The sequence below is a fragment of the Microtus oregoni genome, unplaced genomic scaffold (assembly GCF_018167655.1).
Source record: "Microtus oregoni isolate MIOR12 unplaced genomic scaffold, Mior012 000006F_ref0000085, whole genome shotgun sequence".
Lineage (NCBI taxonomy): Eukaryota > Metazoa > Chordata > Mammalia > Rodentia > Cricetidae > Microtus > Microtus oregoni.
In genome coordinates, this window is record NW_024543065.1 from 40,758,125 (window position 1) to 40,779,241 (window position 21,117).

General features: G+C 45.8%; 2 protein-coding genes across 3 annotated transcripts; one reads left to right on the forward strand and one right to left on the reverse strand.

Annotated features, from left to right (window-relative positions):
- Window positions 1–404: 404 nt before the first annotated feature.
- Window positions 405–3,241, forward strand: Ndufa3 (NADH:ubiquinone oxidoreductase subunit A3). Its single transcript, XM_041654988.1, has 4 exons — window positions 405–481; window positions 700–774; window positions 2,734–2,811; window positions 3,085–3,241. Exons 1-4 carry the CDS (start codon window positions 472–474, stop codon window positions 3,174–3,176), a joined length of 255 nt encoding a protein of 84 aa, XP_041510922.1. The 5' UTR covers window positions 405–471; the 3' UTR covers window positions 3,177–3,241.
- A 137-nt stretch (window positions 3,242–3,378) lies between these two features.
- Tfpt (TCF3 fusion partner) lies at window positions 3,379–21,025 on the reverse strand. Of its 2 annotated transcripts, none has more exons than XM_041654983.1 (6): window positions 20,655–21,025; window positions 19,901–20,159; window positions 14,607–14,677; window positions 4,168–4,237; window positions 3,875–4,081; window positions 3,379–3,540 (listed from the first exon to the last, which is right to left on the reverse strand). In XM_041654983.1, exons 1-6 carry the CDS (start codon window positions 20,675–20,677, stop codon window positions 3,421–3,423), a joined length of 750 nt encoding a protein of 249 aa, XP_041510917.1. In that variant the 5' UTR covers window positions 20,678–21,025; the 3' UTR covers window positions 3,379–3,420. The 2 variants fall into 2 exon arrangements, with proteins under 2 accessions (XP_041510917.1, XP_041510916.1); XM_041654982.1 differs by having other exon boundaries at window positions 3,845–4,081.
- Between the last annotated feature and the right edge of the window lie 92 nt (window positions 21,026–21,117).

The window sequence follows — 21,117 nt, forward strand, 5'->3', positions numbered from 1 at the left end:
TCAGTGGTATATGGGCTGCCGATCCTACCCTGGTTTCAGTGCGAAGAAACGAATGCTGTGAGCTGCACGCTAGTAACATAAAGCACAGAAGGTCCTTAATCTATTTGATATCAATTTAGAACTTCCAAAATGAGGGAAAGTCTAGATGTGACCTCAATGTAAAGCGGACATTCTTGTTTGAAAACCCAAAGTTACTCCTTTGATACTTTTTTTTTAAGCTAAAAGAAGTTGAGAGCACCACGTGTGCAAAGTCCTTATGGTTTAAAATCTTTGCCACCAAGGTTCTCTGTTCTAGTTTAGAGTCGGCTAAGCCTCACTCCGGAACTACAACTCCCGCAAGTCTACACGCCCTCGCCTTCCTATTCCGCTACTTGTACGCCAAAAGGCGCAACCCAAGGGGCGGAGCCTCGCGCAAGGAAAGGGACCACAACTCCCAGAGAGCTCTGCGCCCTTGTCGGCTCCAAGACCAAGATGGCCGGGAGTAAGTACATGCTCGGGGTTTAGCGGTTCTCAAGGAGTTCAGGGAGCCGTGGGCAGACCCGTGACAGAGATTCAGTAGAGCTCTGGGGTGCGGTGGGAATCCGTCCCAGAAGAGGGGCGCATCGGTCACGAGGGCGGTTTTGCAAAGCAGGGCTAGTACGAAAGGGATAGAGGTCACCGCAGCAGCCCCCAAGGGTGACTCTTCTTCCATCTCTCCAGGAATCACCACTTTTCTCAAGAATGCCTGGGCGAAGGAGCCGGTGCTGGTGGTGTCCTTCTCAGTCTGGGGCCTCGGTGAGTGCCCCAGGAGCAAATGTGCATCCTACGTCCTGAGGTCATCAGCATTACATAGCTCATCTTGCATCCATCCCACTTGCCTGTTCTATCCCGACAGTACTGTACCCCCCTTCCCTCACCACCCTACACACACTTAAGCAAGAGGTGCATGTTCAGACTTGCTTGTACTTTGACTCCGAAGTGCAGGATGTCTTAAGGAAGTCTGTGGTAGACAAATCTCCCAGCAGGTCTCCCTGGTGAAGAACCCGCTGTGGAACAGGCCTGATCACAGTTCAAATGCGCTGGGGGGGGGGGGGGGGAGGATAAGAGTCACCTGTTAAGCAAATTCTGGTTCTGAAGGTTTGGGGTTTGGCAGTCATCACAGCCCGACAGTTATGATCAATATCACAGGCCTGGAGTGTGAAAATGAAGTTCTAGAACCCACCATCATGACTTCAAAGGCCTAGAATGCTCTAAAGTATGTGGTTTTAATGTAGAAAATATGTTGGGATGATGATTTGAGGCATATTCGATTGGTTCTTTAAATTTAAAATTACATTTGTGTGTGTGCCACCAGTTAATTGTAGAGGTCAGAGGACAACTTGCTGGAGTCTGTCCTCCTTCCACTCAGAGTCCTAGGGATTTAACTTAGGTTGTCAGTCTTGGTTTTTGTTTGTTTGTTTTTTTCAAGACAAGGTATCTCTGTAGCTTTTGGTTCCTGCCCTGGAACTAGCTCTTGTAGACCAGGCTGGCCTCGAACTCACAGAGATCCACCTGCCTCTGCCTTCCGAGTGCTAGGATTAAAGGCGTGTGCGCCAGAACCCCGGCTAGGTTGTCAGTCTTAGCAGCAGGTACTTTTACCTGCTGAGGCCTCTCACAACTCCAAAGTTAAATACTTCCCAGAACTGATTTTATTTGCTCCTTTTCAGTTTTCTTTTTTTAAAGGGGAATACACAATTTATTTAGCCCAAGCTGGCCTCAAACTCACAGCAGTCTGCTTTGGCTTCTCAAGTGCTTCTCATACTACAGGCATGAGCCACCACTCCTGCAAATCTATTTAAAAGTGTGTGTGTGTGTGTGCCGGTGGCGGGGAGAAGAGGGCATAGTATCCTTTGGAGCGGGAGTTATAGGCAGTTGTGAGCTAATGGACATGGCTGCTGGGAATTGAACTCAAGGCCTCTGGAAGATCAGCAAATGCTCCTAGATAATGAGCCATCTCTCCAGCCCCATCACCTTTAAAAACAGACTTATGTTTTTTTTTTTAATCTTTTTTTTAACTTATTTATTTATTTATTATGTATACAATATTCTTTCTGCTTGTATGCCTGAAGGCCAGAAGAGGGCACCAGACCTCATTACAGATGGTTGTGAGCCACCATGTGGTTGCTGGGAATTGAACTCAGGACCTTTGGAAGAGCAGGCAATGCTCTTAACCGCTGAGCCATCTCTCCAGCCCAACAGACTTATGTTTATGTGTGTTTCTGTATGCCACATGAGTTTGTTGGATACACTATTGCTGGGGTTATAGTTGCAGAAAGTTGTGAGCCAGTCACCCTCCCAGATGCCAGGAGCCAAACTCCGCAAGAACAAGTATTCTTATTTGCTGAGCCATCGCCAGCCCCTTTTTAACAGATGTAGTTGAAGATGTGAAACTGCATGTGGCTGTTACCTTATATTAGCAACGCTGGCCTAGTAATGTTCCTTTTACACACCCCCTCCACTCCTGAAGACTCTTGGCTATAGCCCACATGGGCTAATCCAAAAGCTACCAACCCATGACCGGCCTGTGGGCCTTGTGTGTTCCCGGATGTCAGGCTCCAACCTCTTCGGTTCTACCCACTCTGAGGATTTAGACTGACCTGATAAAGTGGGGTGGTGGCCCTCCTGGTTGTGCTGGCCCTTCCTGCTCCCCTTTGCCAGGGCTGTTTCTACTGGTCCCCTATATCCTTGGTCTCACATTTATGTCTTTCTCCTCAGCTATAATTATGCCCATAATCAGCCCCTACACCAAGTATGCTTCCATGATCAACCAGGCAACACCCTACAACTACCCAGGTGAGGAGTCCTGAGCTGGGGGAGGGGCAGGCACAGGTCACAGCTGCATTTGGCTGTTCTTTGTAACTTGACAGGCTTTGAGTTTCTCTTTCCAGATTTCTGTCCCTCTCTGGCTTCCTCCATCCCTGTTGGAGATAATCTCCCTCATTTGCCCATCTTTGCCTCACTCTGCTGCATCTCTGGCCCTCACGCTACTGTCTCTGACAGACTAGCTGTTCTCTACAGGACCCTAGAGACCTGCTGCTCTCAGTGGCTCATTCTTTTGTTTTCCAGTCCCTGTACGAGATAATGGGAACATGCCCGATGTGCCCAGCCACCCCCAGGACCCTCAGGGCCCAAGCCTGGAGTGGCTGAAGAACCTGTGAATACTCCTGCTGATGAAAGAGGCTCCTTCTCTGTTGCCCCCCCAATAAAAAAATAAAAAAACCAAGCCTACAGTCTTTTCTTTGGTATGTGAGGAAGTCTCATTATATTTGTAGCCTAGGCTGACTTAAGTGTGTAGCCAGGGTGGCCTCAAACTAATGGCACACGAGAGTGTTTCAGGGGTGGGAGAAGCAGACATGACCTAGACAAGTGTAAATGGGGAGTCTGTTTATTGGGGAGAGAGGGTTAGTCAAAGGGTGGGCTGGCTAGGGTAGGGTAGGGTAGCAGTTTGTCCGGCCCTCGAGAAACCCAACTTGAATCCAAGGCCTCATCTGCTTCAAAGCCAAAGTCTTCCTCAACTTTAATCTGGAGAGATAAGCAACAAGATGTGAGTGGACATAGAGATCTAGGAGACATAGCCCACCCCCAACACACCCAATTAGCCTGTGGGCACCGGTTTCCCAGGCCATAAACTTCCAAGCAACCCTGATAAGCATCCCTCAACCGACTTCCTCTTCTCCCACTGTTCCCACATTGAGTCATTTTCTTCAAGCTCTCGCCTAAATTTCCTAATTCCTTTTCCCTACCCTCCCTGCCCTCCATCCTGCTGCCACTCTGCCCAGCCCTCCCCCAGCCCTGGACCCCTCAAAACCCAGCCCAGGATTCTCACCACGCCTTGGCCCCAGCCCTCGGCTCCCACCTGCACTGGGGCCAGTTCTGAGGTCAACGGAGCCCCCACCCGTGGTGCCCGCCGCCTCTTCCGCCCGCTGGGCCCTTCCCCAGGGGCTGGGCTGCTGGGGTCTAGGTGTGCAGGTGTCCTTTGGGGTGGGGAAAGTCCCTCTTTCTCTGGAGGCTCGTTCTCAGCATTGCCCGGAGTGGGGACATCTGTGCCTTGGCTGCCATCATCCTGGTAAGATGAAAATTGGAGGCAGTTAAAGACTTAATTGGGACTCCCCGTTACCCCTCCCAACCTTCCTGGAGAACAGAGCTCACCTCCAACACAATGGTGAACTGGCTGGCCCGGTAGTCATCCCCGTAGGAGTCCAGCACCCTCATGAGGAACCTGTGTGGACAGAGATGCAGGCATTGGGGCATCTTATCTTCTGGGGGGGGGGGGGGGGAGTAACAGATAATAAAGTCCAGATCTCCCTTTCCTTCAGTCTAAAGGATGGAGCTCTGTAGCCTGAGAGCATAGCCTTGGAACCTGCCTGACTAAAGTCTGTGAATGATAGGTGACATCCTTTGCTGGGTGGGCTAGATGCTGTAATGGCACATTCCAAAGACCTGTTCTCTCACGTATACAGTGTGATTGTCAGCACTGAATTCCAACTGGATCCCCATCACGAGGATCCAGTACTGAATTCCTCTAACTCCAGCTCCACGGCTCTCTGCTAGTCTCCACAGGTACCCACCTACACAGGTGCCTATATCACACAAAGAGACTCAAAGATTTTTAAAAAATAAACTAAGTAAAAATAAACTGATAGGCTTTCTGTACTGAACAGAAACACCCGGGTATGGTGGCACACATCTTTAATCCCAGCACTTGGGAGGCAGGGAAGGCAGAGGCAGGTGGATCTCCAAGTTTGAGGCCACACTGTTCTACACAGAGAGTTCCAGGACTGCCAGGACTACACAGAAGAAAAACAAAAAAAAACCTGGCTAGAAATAAAACAAACAAGGGCTGGAGGGGTGAGAGCATGTTGCTCTTCCCAAGGACTTGAGTTCGCTTCCCAGCACCCTCATTGGGTAGTTCACAACCACCTGTAACTCCAGCTCCAGGGACCTGGTATCCTCTTCTGGCATCTGTACCCTCTTACACATGTGGAGACAGACACATAAATAAAAAATTAAAGACTGAACACCAAGACAAAACTAAGGATGTGCCTCAGTGAAGGATTTGTCTACCATGCAGGAAACCTTGGTTCAATCCCCAGTACCACATAAACAGACACAGTGGCACATGCCTATAGTTCCAGTATTTTGGAGGAGAAAGAAGGATCTCAAGTTCAGGGACAACTTAATACAGGAAGCAAAACAGAGAGAGAGAGAGGAGGGAAGGGAGGGAGGGAGAGAGAGAGGGAAGGACAAAGGGAGAAATGAAAGGTGGCAGAGGGTAAAAGTGGTTATCTTATAAGCCTGACAATCTAAGTTTAATCTTTGTAACTCACAGTGGAAGGAGAGAACAGACTCTCGAAAGTCATCTTCTGACCTTTACACTGTGGCATGAACATCCATACTCAACCCCTCCTCCCTATGCCATAGGATTTTGTGTAAGGACAGAAAGGTATGCAACCCATGCTGTCAACCAGAGCTGCTTTATAGCAATTATTTTAAAATAGTCATCACCCTGTGGCTGCCAAGCACATGCAATGTTAGGACAATTCAAGAAATGGAATTTTAAAAAAGATTTATTTTTACTTATAGGTACATGTAGATGTATCTATGTGCGTATGTCATGTGTACCTGTCTGTGAAGGCTAGAAGAAGAAGGCAGATTCTCTGGAGTGGGAGTAAGAGGAGGCTGAGAGCTACCTGGTATGGGGGCTGGAAACTAAACTCAGGGCCTCTGGAAGAGCAGCAAGTGTTATACTAACCACAGGGCCACCTCTCTATTCTTACACTTTTCTCTTTTACAGTACTAGAGATTGGACCTAAGGGCTAGAGAGACGGCTCCACCATTAAGAGTACTGGATGGGGGCTGGAGTGATGGCTCAGTAGTTATGAGCACTGGCTCCTCTTCCAGAGGTCCTGTGTTAATTCCCAGCACCCATATGGTGGCTCACACCATCTATAGTGGGATCTGATGCCCTCTTCTGGAATAAGGTTGCGCGTACAGATAGAACACTCATATGCATAAAATCAATAAAGAGAATACAAAGAATCAATGAAACCAAGAATTGGCTCTTTGAAAGAATCAACAACATTGACAAACCCTTATCCAAACTAACTGAAAGGCAGAGAGAGAGAATATCCAAATTAACAAAATCAAAAACAAAAGGGGAACATAACAGACACCATGGAAATCCAGAAAATCATTAGGTCATACTACAAAAACATGAATTCCACAAAACTGGAAAATCTAAAAGAAGTGGACAAATTTCCTATAAGATACCACTTGCCAAATTTAAATCAAGATCAGATAAATTATTTAAATAGACCTATGAATAGCCTAAGGAAATAGAAGCAGTCATTTAGTAAGTTTCAGTGCAGAATTCTACCAGACTTTTTTTAATTTTTATACATTTTTTATTGATATTTATTGAGCTCTACATTTTTCTCTGCTCCCCTCCCTGCCTCTCCCCTTCCCCCCTTCAATCCTCCCCCAAAGTCCCCTTGCTCCCAATTTACTCAGGAGATCATGTCTTTTTCTACGTTCTACTTCCCATGTAGATTAGGTCTATGTAAGTCTCTCTTAGTGTCCTCATTGTTGCCTAAGTTCTCTGGAATTGTGGTTTGTAGGCTGGCTTTCTTTGTTTTATATTTAAAAACCACCTATGAGTGAGTACATGTGATAACTATCTTTCTGTGTCTGGGTTACCTCACTCAAAATGATGTTTTCTAGCTCCATCCATTTTCCTGCAAAATTCAAGATGTCATTATTTTTTTCTGCTGTGTAAATATACCCAAAAGTGGTATTACTGGGTCTTGAAGAAGGTTGTTTCCTAATTTTCTGAGAAATCGCCACACTGACATCCAAAGGGGTTGTACCAGCTTGCATTCTCACCAGCAATGCAGAAGTGTTCCCTTTTCCCCACAACCTCTCCAGCATAAGTTGTCATCAGTGATTTTGATCTTGGACATTCTTACAGGTGTAAGATGGAATCTCAGAGTTGTTTTGATTTGCATTTCTCCGATGACTAAGGATGTTGAACATTTCCTTAAGCGTCTTTCAGCCATTTTAGATTCCTCTGTTGAGAGTTCTCTGTTTAGGTCTATACTCCATTCTTTTATTGGATTATGTGATCTTTTGGTGTCCAATTTCTTGAGTTCTTTGTATATTTTTGAGATCAGACCTCTGTCTGATGTGGGGTTAGTGAAGATCTTTTCCCACTCTGTAGGCTGTCGATTTGTGTTGTTGACCATGTCCTTTGCTTTACAGAAGCTTTTCAGTTTTAGGAGATCCCATTTATTAATTGTTTCACTCAGTGTCTGTGCTGCTGGGGTTCTATTTAGGAAGTGGTTCCCTGTGCCAATGCATTCAAGTGTACTTCCCATTTTCTCTTCTATAAGGTTCAGTGTGGCTGGCTTTATGTTGAGGTCTTTGATCCATTTGGACTTGAGTTTTATGCATGGTGATAGATATGGGTCTATTTTCATTCTTCTACATGTTGATATCCAGTTATGCCAGCACCACTTGTTAAATATGCTTTCTTTTTTCTATTTGATATTTTTTGCTTCTTTGTCAAAAACCAGGTATTCAAAGATGTGTGGATTGATATCCGGGTCTTTTATTCAGTTCCATTGGTCCTCCTGTCTGTTTCTATGCCAATACTAAGCTGTTTTCAGTACTTTAGCTCTGTAGTAGAGTTTGAAGTCAGGGATTGTGATGCCTTTAGAAGTTCTTTTATTGTACAGGATTGTTTTGGCTATCCTGGGTTTTTTTTTTTTTCCATATGAAGTTGAGTACCATTCTTTCGAGGTCTTTGAAGAATTTTGCTGGAATTTTGATAGGCACAGACTTTTTAAAAAAAGATTTATTTATTTATCATGAATATAGTGTTCTCCCTGAATGCCAGAGGAGGGCACCAGATCTCATTATAGATCGTTGTGAGCTGCTGGGTATTGAACTCAGAGCCTCTGAAAGTACAGCCAGTGCTCTTAACCTCTGAGCCATCTCTCCAACCCCCACTACCAGACTTTCAAAAAAAATAGCTAATACCACACTACTCAAATTATTCAACAAAATAAAAACAGAAGGAATGTTGTCAAATTCTTTTTATGAGGCCACAGTTATTTTGATATCAAAGTACATAAAGATTAACAAAAAAGAGAATTACAGACCAATTTCCCTCATGAACATTGATGCAAAAATACTCAATAAAATACTGAAAAACCAAATCTAAGAATGCATAAAAAAAATCATCCACCACAATCAAGGAGCTTCATCCCAGAGATTCAGGGATGGTTTAGCGTATGAAAATCTGGCAATGTAATTGACCGTGAAAACAAACTGAAAAAAACAAAACAAAAGATCATCTCATTAGGGCTGGAGAGATGGCTCAGAGGTTAAGAGCACCGTCTGCTCTTCCAGAGGTCCTGAGTTCAATTCCCAGCAACCACATGGTGGCTCCAAACCATCTATAATGAGATCTGGCGCCCTCCTCTGGCGTGTGGGTATACATGGAGGCAGAAAGTTGTATACATAATAAATAAATAAATCTAGAAAAAAAAAAGATCATCTCATTAGATGCTGAAAAAGCATGTGACAAAATCAAGCACCCCTTCATGATAAAAGTCTTGGAGAGAATAGGGATACAAGAAGCATACCTAAATAAAATAAAAAGCAAAATACAGCAAGCTGACAGCCAATATCAAATTAAATGGAGAGAAACTCAAAACAATTCCACTAAAATCAGAAATAAGACAGGGCTGCCCACTCTCTCCATATCTCTTCAATATACTACTCAAAGTTCTAGCTAGAGCAAAAGGAAAATTGGAGAAGAAGAACTGAAAATTCAATTCAACAAATTGAAAAAAAAAAAAGAAGTCAAAGTATAAGCTGGGTGGTGGTGGCGCACGCCTTTAATCCCAGCACTCAGGAGGCAGAGGCAGGCGGATCTCTGTGAGTTTGAGACCAGCCTAGTCTACAAGAGCTAGTTCCAGGACAGGCTCCAAAGCCACAGAGAAACCCTGTCTCGAAAAACAAACAAACAACAACAACAACAACAAAAAGAAGTCAAAGTATAGCTATTTGCAGATGACATGATAGTATATATTAAGTGACCCCAAAAATTCTACCAGGGAGTTTCTACAACTGATAAACACCTTCAGTAATGTAGCAGGATACAGGATTAACTCAAAGAAAATCGGTAGCCCTGTTATATACAAATGATAAAAGATCTGAGAAAGAAATCAGGAAAACAACACCCTTCACAATAGCCACAAACAATATAAAATATATTGGGGTAATTCTATCCAAGCAAATAAAAGGCCTGTATGACAAGAACTTCAAGTCTTTGAAGAAAGAAAGATATCAGAAGATGAAAAAAATCTCCCATGCTCATGGATAGCTAGGATTAGCATAATAAAAATAGCCATCTTACCCAAAGCTATCTACAGATTCCACGTAATCCCCATCAAAATTCCAGTACAACTCTTTACAGACCATGAAAGAACAATACTCAACTTCATATGGAAAAACAAGAAACCAAGGATAGCTAAAACAATAATGGACAATAAAAGAACTTCTGGAGGCATTACCATCTCTGATGAAGATCTACTACAGAGTTACAGCAATAAACAGTGCACAGTATTGGCATAAAAAACAGACACATCCATCATTGGACTCAAATCAAAGACCCAGACATAAATCCACACAACTATGGACAGCTGAATTTTGACAAAGAAGCCAAAAGTATACAATGGAGAAAAGAAAGCATCTTCCACAAATGGTGCTGGCAAAACTGGAGAGCGGCATGTAGAAGAATGCAAAGAGATCCCTATCTATCATCCTGCACAAAACTCAAGTCCAAATGCTGAGTGAGGTAACCCAGACCCAAAAAGATGAACATGGGATGTACTCACTCATAATTGGTTTCTAGCCATAAATAAGGATCACGGAGTCTACAATTGGTGAACCTAAAGAAGGTAAGTAAGAAGGTGGACCCAAGGAAAAACATATAGTTATCCTCTTGGCTATGGGAAGTAGACAAAATTGCCGGGGAGAAAATTGGGATCTTGGGGGTGGGGTGGGATGGGAGTAAGGGGAGATGGGGAGAGAAAAGGGAGAAGGGGAGGATAGGGGGAACTTGGGGGAAAAGGATGATTGGGATAAAGGAAGGTTGGATAGGGGAGCACGGAAGCACAATTTTTAGTTAAGGGAGCTACCTTAGGGTTGGCAAGAGACTTGAACCTAGAGTGGCTCCCAGGAGTCCAAGGCGATGTCCCCAGTTAGTTCCTTGGGCAGCTGAGGATAGGGAACCTGAAATGACCCTATCCTATAACAATACTGACGAATATCTTGCATATCACCATAGAACCTTCATCTGGTGATGGATGGAGATAAGAGACAGAGGGCTGGAGAGATGGCTCAGTGGTTAAGAGCACTGTCTGCTCTTCCAATGGTCCTGAGTTCAATTCCCAGCAACCACATGGTGGCTCACAACCACCTGTAATGAGATCTGGTGCCCTCTTCTGGCCTGTATACTTAATAAATAAATAAATAAATAAATAAATAAATAAAGAGATAAGAGACAGAGACCCACACTGGAGCACTGGACTGAGCTTCCAAGGTTCCAATGAGGAGCAGAAGGAGGGAGAACATGAGCAAGGAAGTCGGGACCACGAGGAGTGCACCCACCCACTGTGACAGTGGGGCTGATCTATTGGGAGCTCACCAAGGCCAGCTGGACTGTGACTGAAAAAGCATGGGATAAAACCGGAATCTCTGAACATGGCGAACAATGAGGGCTGATGAGAAGCCAAGGACAATGGCATGGGGTTTTGATCCTACTTAATGTGCTGGCTTTGTGGGAGCCTAGCCAGTTTGGATGTTCACCTTTCTAGATATGGACGGAGGGGGGAGGACCTTGGACTTTCCACAGGGCAGGGAACCCTGACTGCTCTTTGGACTAGAGAGGGAGGGGGAGAGGAGTAGGGGGAGGGGGAGAAAGGTGGGAGGAGGGGGAGAAGGGGGAGAAGGGTGGGAGGAGGGGGAGAAGGGTGGGAGGAGGGGGAGGGAAATGGGAGGCTGGGAGGAGGCGGAAACTTTTTTTTTCCTTTTTTTCAATTAAAAAAAAAAACTCAAGTCCAAGTGGATCAAAGATGGCAACATAAATCCAGTTACATCAAACCTGATAGAAAAGAAAGTGGTAAACTTGAACACATTGGCAGACCATTTCCTAAATATAACACCGGTAGCACAGATTGACATATAATAAATGGGACCTTATGAAACTGAAAAGTTTCTTTAAGGCAAAGGACACCATCAATAGGACAAAAAGGCAGCCTACAGAATGTGAAGATCTTTACCAACCCCACATTGGACAGAGGACTAATCTCTAAAATGTATAAAGAATTCAAGAAATTAGACATCAGCCGGGCAGTGGTGGCGCACGCCTTTAATCCCAGCACTCGGGAGGCAGAGGCAGGCAGATCCGAGGCCAGCCTGGTCTACAAGAGCTAGTTCCGGGACCGGCACCAAAGCTACAGAGAAACCCTGTCTCGAAAAACCAAAAAAAAAAAAAAAAAGAAAGAAAGAAATTAGACATCAAAAAAACAAATAATCCAATTTAAAAATGAGATACAGATCTAAACAGAGAATTCTCAACAGAAGAATCTCAAATGGCTAAGAAACACTTAAAGAAATGGTCAACATTCGTAGCTATCAGGGAAATGCAAATTAAAATGACTCTGAGATCTTACACCTATCAGAATGGGTAAGATCAAAAATACAAGTGACAGATTGTGTTGGAGAGGATACAAAGCAAGGGGAACATGATTCCATGGTGGGAGTGCGAATGTGCTCGGCTACTTTGGAAATCAATATGGCAGTTTCTCAGGAAATTGGGAATCAATCTACCTCAAGACCCGGCTATGTCACTCTTGGGCATATACCAAAGGATGCCCAATCATACCACAAGGACACTTGCTCAGCTATGCTTATAGCAGCATTATTCGTAATAGCCAGACCTGGAAATGGCCTAGATGCCTCTCAACCGAAGAATGGAATAAGAAGAATGGATAAAGAGAATACTCTATTTACACATTACACAATGGAGTATTATTCAACTGTAAGAACAATGACATCAGAAATTTGAAGGCAAATAGATGGAACTAGAAAAAAATCATTCTGAGTGAAGTAACACAGACCCAGAAAGACAAACATGGTATGTATTCACTCATACATGGATATTAGCTGTAAAGTAAAGTTAACCAAGCTACAAACCACAGACCAAGAGAGGCTAGGTAGCAAGGAAGGCTCAAGGGGGATGCATGGATCTCCCTGGGAGTGGGAAATAGAAGAGATTTCATGGGCGGATTGAGGGAGGGTGGGGATGGGAACATGAGGGATAAGGTTGGGGGATGGATGGGGAAGTACTGAAAGAGAAGAGTGGAAAGGAGGGGCATTCTGGGATCAGGCAGAAACCTGGCATAAGGGTAGCTCCCAGGAATCTACAAGGATGATCCCAGCTAAAACTCCTAGCAATGGTGGATACGGAGCCTGAACTGGCCATCTCCTGTGAACAGCCACGATTGGGACACCAACCCAGTCACACAGCCCTTGATCTACAGTTTTTCCTGCCTATGGGATGTGCTGGGGCAACGGTGGTGTAGAAGGAGTGGCCAACCAATGACTAGTCCACCCTGAGACCAATTCCAGGAGAGTAGGCCCACCCCGACACTGCCTGGATCCAGAGGCTGAATGACCCGGAGACCTAGAATAGAAACAAACATGATTGGAGGGGAAAAAATGTCAATGTAATGATGCCCAAACAATATTCTGCCATACTCATGGCTTAGTGCCTAGCCCAGTTGCCATCAGAGAGGCTTCATCCAGCAACTGATGAAAACAGAGACAGAGACCCTCAGCCAAACAATAGGCTGAGCTTGGGAAATCCTGCTGAAGAGAGGGTGGAAGGATTACAGGAGCCAGAGTGGTCAAGGACATCACAGGGAAACCCACAGAAACAACTAACCTGGGCTCAAGGAGCTCAGAGTCTGAATTGACAACCAGGGAGCCTGCATGGGACTGATCTAGGTCCTCTACATATATGGGAAGTTGTGTAGCTTGGTCTTCTTGTGGGACTCCTAACAGTGGGAACAGGGGCTGTCCCTAACACTTTGGCTGTCTCTAACTCTTTTGCTAGCTTCTGAAATATTATTCCTCATACTGGGCTGCTTTGTCCAGCCTTAATACAAGGGGAGGTGCTTAGTCATACTGCAACTCGATACGCCATGCTTTGTGGACATGGGAGGTCTGCCCTTTCTTGACCAGAAATGGAGGATGACTGGATGGTGGGGTTGACGAGAGGTAGGGCACAGGTACTGGGAGGGAAGGAAGAAGGGGAAACTGTGGTTAGGCTGTAAAATAAATAAATTTAAAATAATAATAATAATAATAATAAAGACAGAGAGATTGATCTTAGGGCCTTGCACATGCTAGGCAAGTGCTCTGCTGCTGGCCCACATGCCCAGCCCTTCCTGGGGTTGTAGACAGGTGCTCTACTAATGAGCCAAACCCCAGCTCTTTGCTGGAGGATTCTAGGCAAACACGTTATCACTTCTAAACCATTTCCCCAGCCCTCTTTTGTTCCTTTAAGTTTGATTTTTTATGTGTATAGATGTTTATATATATATATATATATATATATATATATATATATATATATATATCTTGTACATGCCTGATGCCCAGAAGAGGGGAGTAGGATCTCCTAGACTGGAGGTACAGTTGTGAGCTGCATGTGGGTGGTAGAAATTGAACCTGGATCCTCTACAAGAACAGTAAGTACTCTTAACCACCAATCCACCTCTCCAGTCTGAAATTTTAAATCTTCTCAAATATGAGCAAAAATAGTCATCTGTAGCTAGCAGCTACCACACTTGACAATGAATCCTGGGAGCTGAGCACTGGGTGAGGATGTGGGAGTGTGAAGACACATCAGCAGAGATGGCTGAGAAGGAACAGTCTAGGAGGACCATGACACCAGGAAGGTGTTCTAAAGGAGGGCCCACAGGGTCAAATGTGCCAAGCCGTGGAGCTGAGAAGAGCTGGGAGGACTTGGCCTCACAGAGCTCTGCACATAAGCTTGTTCCTGTGTCAGTGAAACACAGCAAGTAGGCTACTGGCTGCAGGGCTCACACCCTGCCTGTTCATGGTGTGATACCAGTGCCCAGCAGGAGTTAATGACCTGAGTTTGCCACAGTGAACTCTAGCTCAGGCCTCCTGCAGCCTCCTGATGCTGCTGCTACCATGGGAGTCGGAGTTCAGAGAAACAGCAAGTCAGCTCTGTGCTGCTTCCTTCCGGCTGTCCTGTCCACTTACATGGAGCAAACACTCTGTCCTACCCCTTACCCCAGTCCTAGGGCCAGCTCTTCTCTCCAAGACCCTATTCCATTTCTCCATTTATTGCATTCCGAGCCCTTAGCTTCAGCTTTGTCCCCGTGCCTTGTGAAGGCCAGGAAGACGAGAGATGGCACACAGGGTGAAAGGTGGTGGGAACATGTGGGAGCAGAGGTGCTGAGCCCACAGAGCATGCACAATGGTACCTGCGCTCCTGCTGGAGTCTCCGGGTTATCCTTTGCACCTGATGCAGCCTGTTCAGGACTCGCTCATTCACCTGCAGGAAGGCAGAAGAAATGCAATGGTTTGGATGAGAAATGTCCTCAAAGGCTCTGGCATTTGAGTACTTGGTTCCCAGTTGTTGGCACTATTTGGGGAGGTCTAGGAGGTGTGGCTATACTGGAGGAAGTACATCACTGGGAGGCAGGCTCTGAGGCTTCAAAAGCCTCACACCATTCCCAGCGCTGTTTCTCTGCTTTATGCTTGCTGTTCAAGATGTGAGCCCTCAGCTTCCTGATGCCTTTGCTCTACCATTTCTACCTGAACCCTCTGGAACCCTAAGCCAAAACAAACTCTTCCTTAAGCCTTAGCCATGACATTTTATCACAGCAACAGAAAAGTGACTAAGTCAGACACCCAGACCAAGGGACTCCATCTACTCCCCCGTTCACTCATTCAGGGTTTCTAATGTCATGCCTTCCATGTACCTGGCTCAATGGAGACATTCTGAGGCCCAAGGCCCTACTTAATTTACTCCTTTCTCCTCCCCCCTCATTTTCCCCCAGTGCCAAGGGCTGGTGTAGCATGAATTAATACAAACCCAGAGACAGAAACTGGGGTTCAACCTGAAGGTCAGAAAACTAAAACAGCCAGCCACTGGCTCTTACCTCTACCTCAGTCTGAAATGGTGATCCTGACTTCAGGAATCTCAGAATGAGACTGTGTGTGAGAGCTGTCTCCTCCAGTCTTATATTCCCCTCTAGGGCTGGGATCAAAGGCGTGCACCATTACAGCCCAGTTTCTATGGCTACTGGGATAAAGGTGTGTCACCACTGCCTCGTCTGTAAGGCTGATCAGTGCAACTGTTTTACTCTCTGATCTTCAGACAAGCTTCATTTATGAAAATACAAATAAAATATTGCTACAGGCTGGCATCCACCTTACTCCCAGAGCACACTCCAGGTCTAGGAGTCTTCTTTCTACATTGTCTCTCGTCTATTTTGGTTCACATTTCCCCCACAGTCAATTTTCAGTTAAAATGTCACCTACTTAGGCCTCCCACCAAATTGTGACACCACTTCCCCAGTTATCACACCAGAACCCTGGCCACACATTCACTGTCTGTCTGTCTGTCTGTCTGTCTATCTACCTACCTATCTACCTATCTACCTATCTATCTATCGCTATGTAGTCATGTTGGCATGAACTCGCAGAGCCCTGCCTCCCCTTTATTATTTATTTATTGGTTTTTCAAGACAGCGCTTCTCTGTGTGGCTCTGGCTGTCTTAAAAACTCTCTCTGTAAACCAGACTGGTCTTGAACTCACAGACATCCACCTGCCTCTGCCTCCCAAGTGCTGGGATGAAAGTCGTGGGCCACCACCACTTGACTCCTTTACTTCTTCTTTCTTTTAAATAATTTTTATTTAAATTTTATTTTATATGCATTGGTGTGAAGGTGTCAGATCCCCAGGAAGTGGAGCTACAAACAGTTGTAAGCTGCCATGTGTGTGCTGGGAATTGAACCTGGGTCTTCAGAAAGAATACCCAGTGCTCTTAACTGTTGAGTCATCTCTGCAGTCCCCCCTTTACTTTTTTTTAATATTTATTTATTAATTATGTATACAATATTCTGTTTTGCGTGTATGCCTGCAGGCCAGAAGAGGGCACCAGTCCTCATTACAGATGGTTGTGAGCCACCATGTGTGTGCTGGGAATTGAACTCAGGACCTTTGGAAGAGCAGGCAATGCTCTTAACCGCTGAGCCATCTCTCCAGCCCCCTTTACTTTTTCTTACACCTACATCTTCTTTACTTGTTTTGCTTACTGTCTGTCTCCCTACCCACAACATAAGCTCCCCAGTGACAGCAATGTGCCTGTGTCCCCCAGGCCTTAACAGTGCCTGTCTGGTACCTTGCTGAATGAAAGTACACAACTTTTCACTTTGGGTCTGAAATACACTTAGTTACTGTTCTATTGCTGTGAAGAGACACTATGACTAAAGCAAATTTTTTTATATTTATTTATTTATTATGTATATAATATTCTGTCTGTGTGTATGCCTGCTGGCCAGAAGAGGGCACCAGACCTCATTACAGATGGTTGTGAGCCATGTGTGGTTGCTGGGAATTGAACTCAGGACCTTTGGAAGATAAGGCAATGCTCTTAACCTCTGAGCCATCTCTCCAGCCCCTAAAGCAAATGTTTTAAAAGAAAGCATTTAATTGGGGCTTGCTTATAGTTTTAGAGGGTTAATTTATGATCATCATGGTGGGAAGCAGACAGGCACAACTCTGGAGCAGTAGCTGAGAGATTTACATCCTGATCTACAGGCGCAGGGAAAAGAGACCGGGCTTGACATGGGCTTTTGAAACCTCAGAACCCACCCCTAGAGATGAACCTCCTCCAACAAGGTCACACCTCATAATCCTTCCCAAATAGTTGACTAACTGGGGACCAAGCATGCCAACACACAAGGGCCACTTTCACACCCACCACGTTCTCACGGGCTCAAGCTTTCAAAGCATGGCTCTCAGCTGTTGGTGGGAGGCTTGGGAAAGTTCAGAAAGCATATCTACCTAGCAGAAATCAATTATTAGTGCTGGGCCTCTCAATGGTATACCCAGTCTGTGGTTCCTGCCTACACAAACTGAGGAGTTTCACCGAGCATCCTCGCCACAATGCACTGGAATCATAAGCCAAAATAAATCTTTCCTCCCTTAATTTGCTTCTGTTGGGTGCTAGGGTTACAGAAACATAAAAGTCATTACTACAAGCCCCAAAGTGTTTGTCAGACACCAACAGTCTACATGTCAGGTATTAGACCAGAAGATGGCCACTGTAATAAGGCCATCAGAAGACCTTTAAGCCAACACCTGAATGATAAGTAGGGGACAAATGAACAACAAGTCAGGAAGAAAACATTTCAGGATCAGGGAACATCCCCTCAAGTTTCTGAAGACCCCAGCCTAGACATGGAAGGAAAGGGATGTAACTCAGACAAAGAGAGCATAGGACATGGGCTGAAGTATATTTCTTTTGATCAGAAAGACCCACAGTTTTCTGGCTCTGCCACTCATCAGCTGTGTGGATTCTACAAATTACTCAACCTGAGCTTTGGGTTTCTGCATATGGAATCTATTCTTAGTGGGGTGGATTAAAATGGAGGCTTAGTGGATGGAGCAACAGTTCAGCGGTTCAAAGTGCTTACTTGTGTATGTGGGTGTATGGAGGGTGCTGGAGAGATGGCTCATTGACTAAAAGCATTAGCTTTTCTTCCAGAAGAGCCATATCCAATTCACAGCACCCACATAGTAGCTAACAGCCATTTGTAACTCTGATTCCAAGGGATCCAATGCCCCAGTCCAGGCTTTGTGGGTACTAAGCATGCACAACATGATGCACAGATATACATGCAGGCAAAATACTCGTAAAGAGTTTATATATGTGTCTATATACGTACACATATTTATATATTGGTTTATGAGTATTTTAGATATACTAGGACATATATGAGAAGAAAACCATAGATAATGTACAATGTACTTATTGCTCTCTCAGAAAACCAGATTTTAGATCCCAGAACCCACACTAGGTTGCTCATAACGCCCTACAACTTTAGCTCCAAGAAATCCAATGGCCCTTCCATCTACACTTTGTACCAACCTGCTAAACAGCATTTGGAATCCCTTCCCAATCTCCTGGTTCCCCATAAGAATACATCGTTCTTATGGGTTATCACCCCTAACCCCAAAGATTTGTTGGAATCCTAACCCAGTACTTCAGGAAGTAAACATTTTGAAAACAGGGTACTCTCAGAGCCAGCCAACAGAGGTCCATGGGATGGTGCCTAATCTGACTACTGTCCTTATAAAAAGGAGAAACTGAGACACTGACCCCACACACTGGGATAATCTATGAGAAGATGAAAACAAGAAATCGGGTGATACTTCTGCCTATCAGAGATTACCAGCAACTGTTGAAGCTGGAATCCTAGACTGCACCTTCCTCAGCCCTCAGAAGCCCTGCTAACACCTTGACCACATCTCTAAAACTGTCAGGGACTGAATCTTTTGTTCCACTACCAGTTTGTGATACTTGAGCACAGCAGTCAGCCAGAGCACACTTGACACAATCATCAGTAGAGCCTGATAAGCATTCAGACCTGCCCAGTCCCCTGTGGGACCCCACTGCTCCCCCTCCCCCTGCCAGCTCCCATTCGTACAAAGAGAAAATTCCAAATTTCTTGCCTGGTGTTTCTGGCAACTAAGACCTACACACTGTCCATTAATCCTCCCTACTTTTTACCAAGGAGATGAACTGAATGGCTCACATGATGAGTTCATCTGACATGCAGGTTTCAGGGATGGGGGGAAGAAGGATCCAAGGAAGGTTTAAGAGGCAGAGCAGGCCGGGTGCTGGTAGCACACGCCTTTAATCCCAGCACTCAGGGGGCATGAGCAGGCAGATCTCTGTGCGTTTGAGGCCAGCCTGGTCTACAGAGTTAGTCAGGACAGGCTCCAAAGCTACACAGAAAAAACCTGCCTCAAACAAAACAACAACAAAAAAAGAGGCAGAGCAGAGGAACCTGGAGGTGCCTCAGGTGAGAGGCAGGGGATCCATCTACCTTGCCGAGGTGAGTGGACTATGCGAGAGTCACCTGTGACACACCAGAAGGCAAATCAAGTGTCCGATGCTGTGATGGCTATTTAGTTTTTCAGCTTCACAAGATCTAAACACCTAAGAGCCAAGACTCTATGCTTATCTGTGGGAGTCTTTAGATTGGTTTAATTGAGGTAGGACGATCCACTCTAGATGTGGGCCTCACCATTCCATGGGCTGGACTATGGAACTTAATAAAAAGGAAAAATCAAGCTGAGTACCAGTATTCCTCTCTCTCTCTCTCTCTCTCTCTCTCTCTCTCTCTCTCTCTCTTCTCTCTTCCGTGTGTGTGGATCTCTCTCTCCTTCCAGACTATAAACACAACATGACAAGCTGTTCCATCCTCTTGCTACCATGCCTTCCCTACCACGATGTAGCTCAAACTGTAAGCCAGAGGAAGTTCCTCAAGTTGCTTTTGTTAGGTACTTTGTCATCACAACAAGAAAAGTAATGAATATGTTCTGGAAGAGAGCACTCAGGGTGCCTGCCAGAGTTCGACCCACGTGGATCTGTTCATTTGTTTCAGTACAAGAGGACACGGAAAGAGAAGGAAACTAGGAAGAGGAGGAGGAGGCAGTTTAGGTCAGAGGACCCCCAAATGGGAATCCACACTCACCTACCTGCTCGATCTCCCGGCAGCGCCGACCTAGAGCCTGGTACTTTCTTCTATTTAGTTCCCGTTGGCGACGCCTGCGACCCCGGGCTGCCTCTTCCTCTTCATCCCGCTCCCGGAGTCCTGAACCACCGAGACCACCGGACACAAACTCCACTTCTGTCTCTAGCTCACTCTCCAGGATGTGGCCACCAAACAAGGGAGGCAGAGCCAGCTCTGAGCCTGGTGGCGCTGAGAACTCTTCAAAGCCCACGGCTGCCATGGTCCTGTAGGGCCGATAGGTTTCAGGAACTGTGCATTCGGGCTCTCCTATCCCTCCTCAGACGCTTGGGTCCAGGTCCCAGCCTTTCTCCCTCACACCCAGGGGTCCAGGCCCCAGTCCCGCTCTCAAACACTCAGGTATCAGACCCCTAGCCTCCTTCCTCACAAGCAGGAATCCAGACCGTACCCTTCCTCCCTCACATCCAGGGGTCCAGGCCCCAACAACCCTCCTCCCTAACACCTAGGAATCAGACCCTATACCCTCCTCTCTCAGACCCTGGAGCCCATGCTCTCCTTGCTCTCAGATCCATGATAGCACACAAACTCCTAATCTTCTACCCTAGGATGCACCAGCACAGCCCCCAGCACCCCAAAAAAAGATTCTAAAAGAAAGCAACTGCGCAAACTACAATCCCCCACCCTCTTTGAGATCGCTTGGGTCGACCGCTTCACATCACGCAGCCGTGTTTTCGGATTTCTCACAAAGGTCAGCTACTTACCCCTCTCTCTGTTCCAGCTCCATTTCTCGGGTCAGGAGACACCTCAAGCCTCAGATAGGAGGAGCCGTGCACAAAACTACCTGTCCCATCAGGCCTTGCGACACAGGAAAGCTTACTGACTTCAGGGAATTGTAGTTTCCTACCCCAACCTTAGTCTGCGCCCGACTCCGAATTGCGGCTAGAAGCCCTAGGTTTATCCTCTAGCGCCTCCACCGATCGTCTACGTCGTCACCGTCTTTATTCCTGTCTCGTCGCGGTGTCATAGAGCCAGAGCGATTCTCTCCTTAACAGGCTCAACCTACAACGTCGCACAAACTCGTCGAGTCTCACTTCCCGGATCTCCCGGATGCCGTCCAGCTAGACAGCTGCTAATAAAGTTGTTGTCCAAATGCCACCGGAAATGTCGCGGGAAGTGGCCAATCAGACCACAGATTACCGGCGTCGAAAAGACGTCATCAAAAAG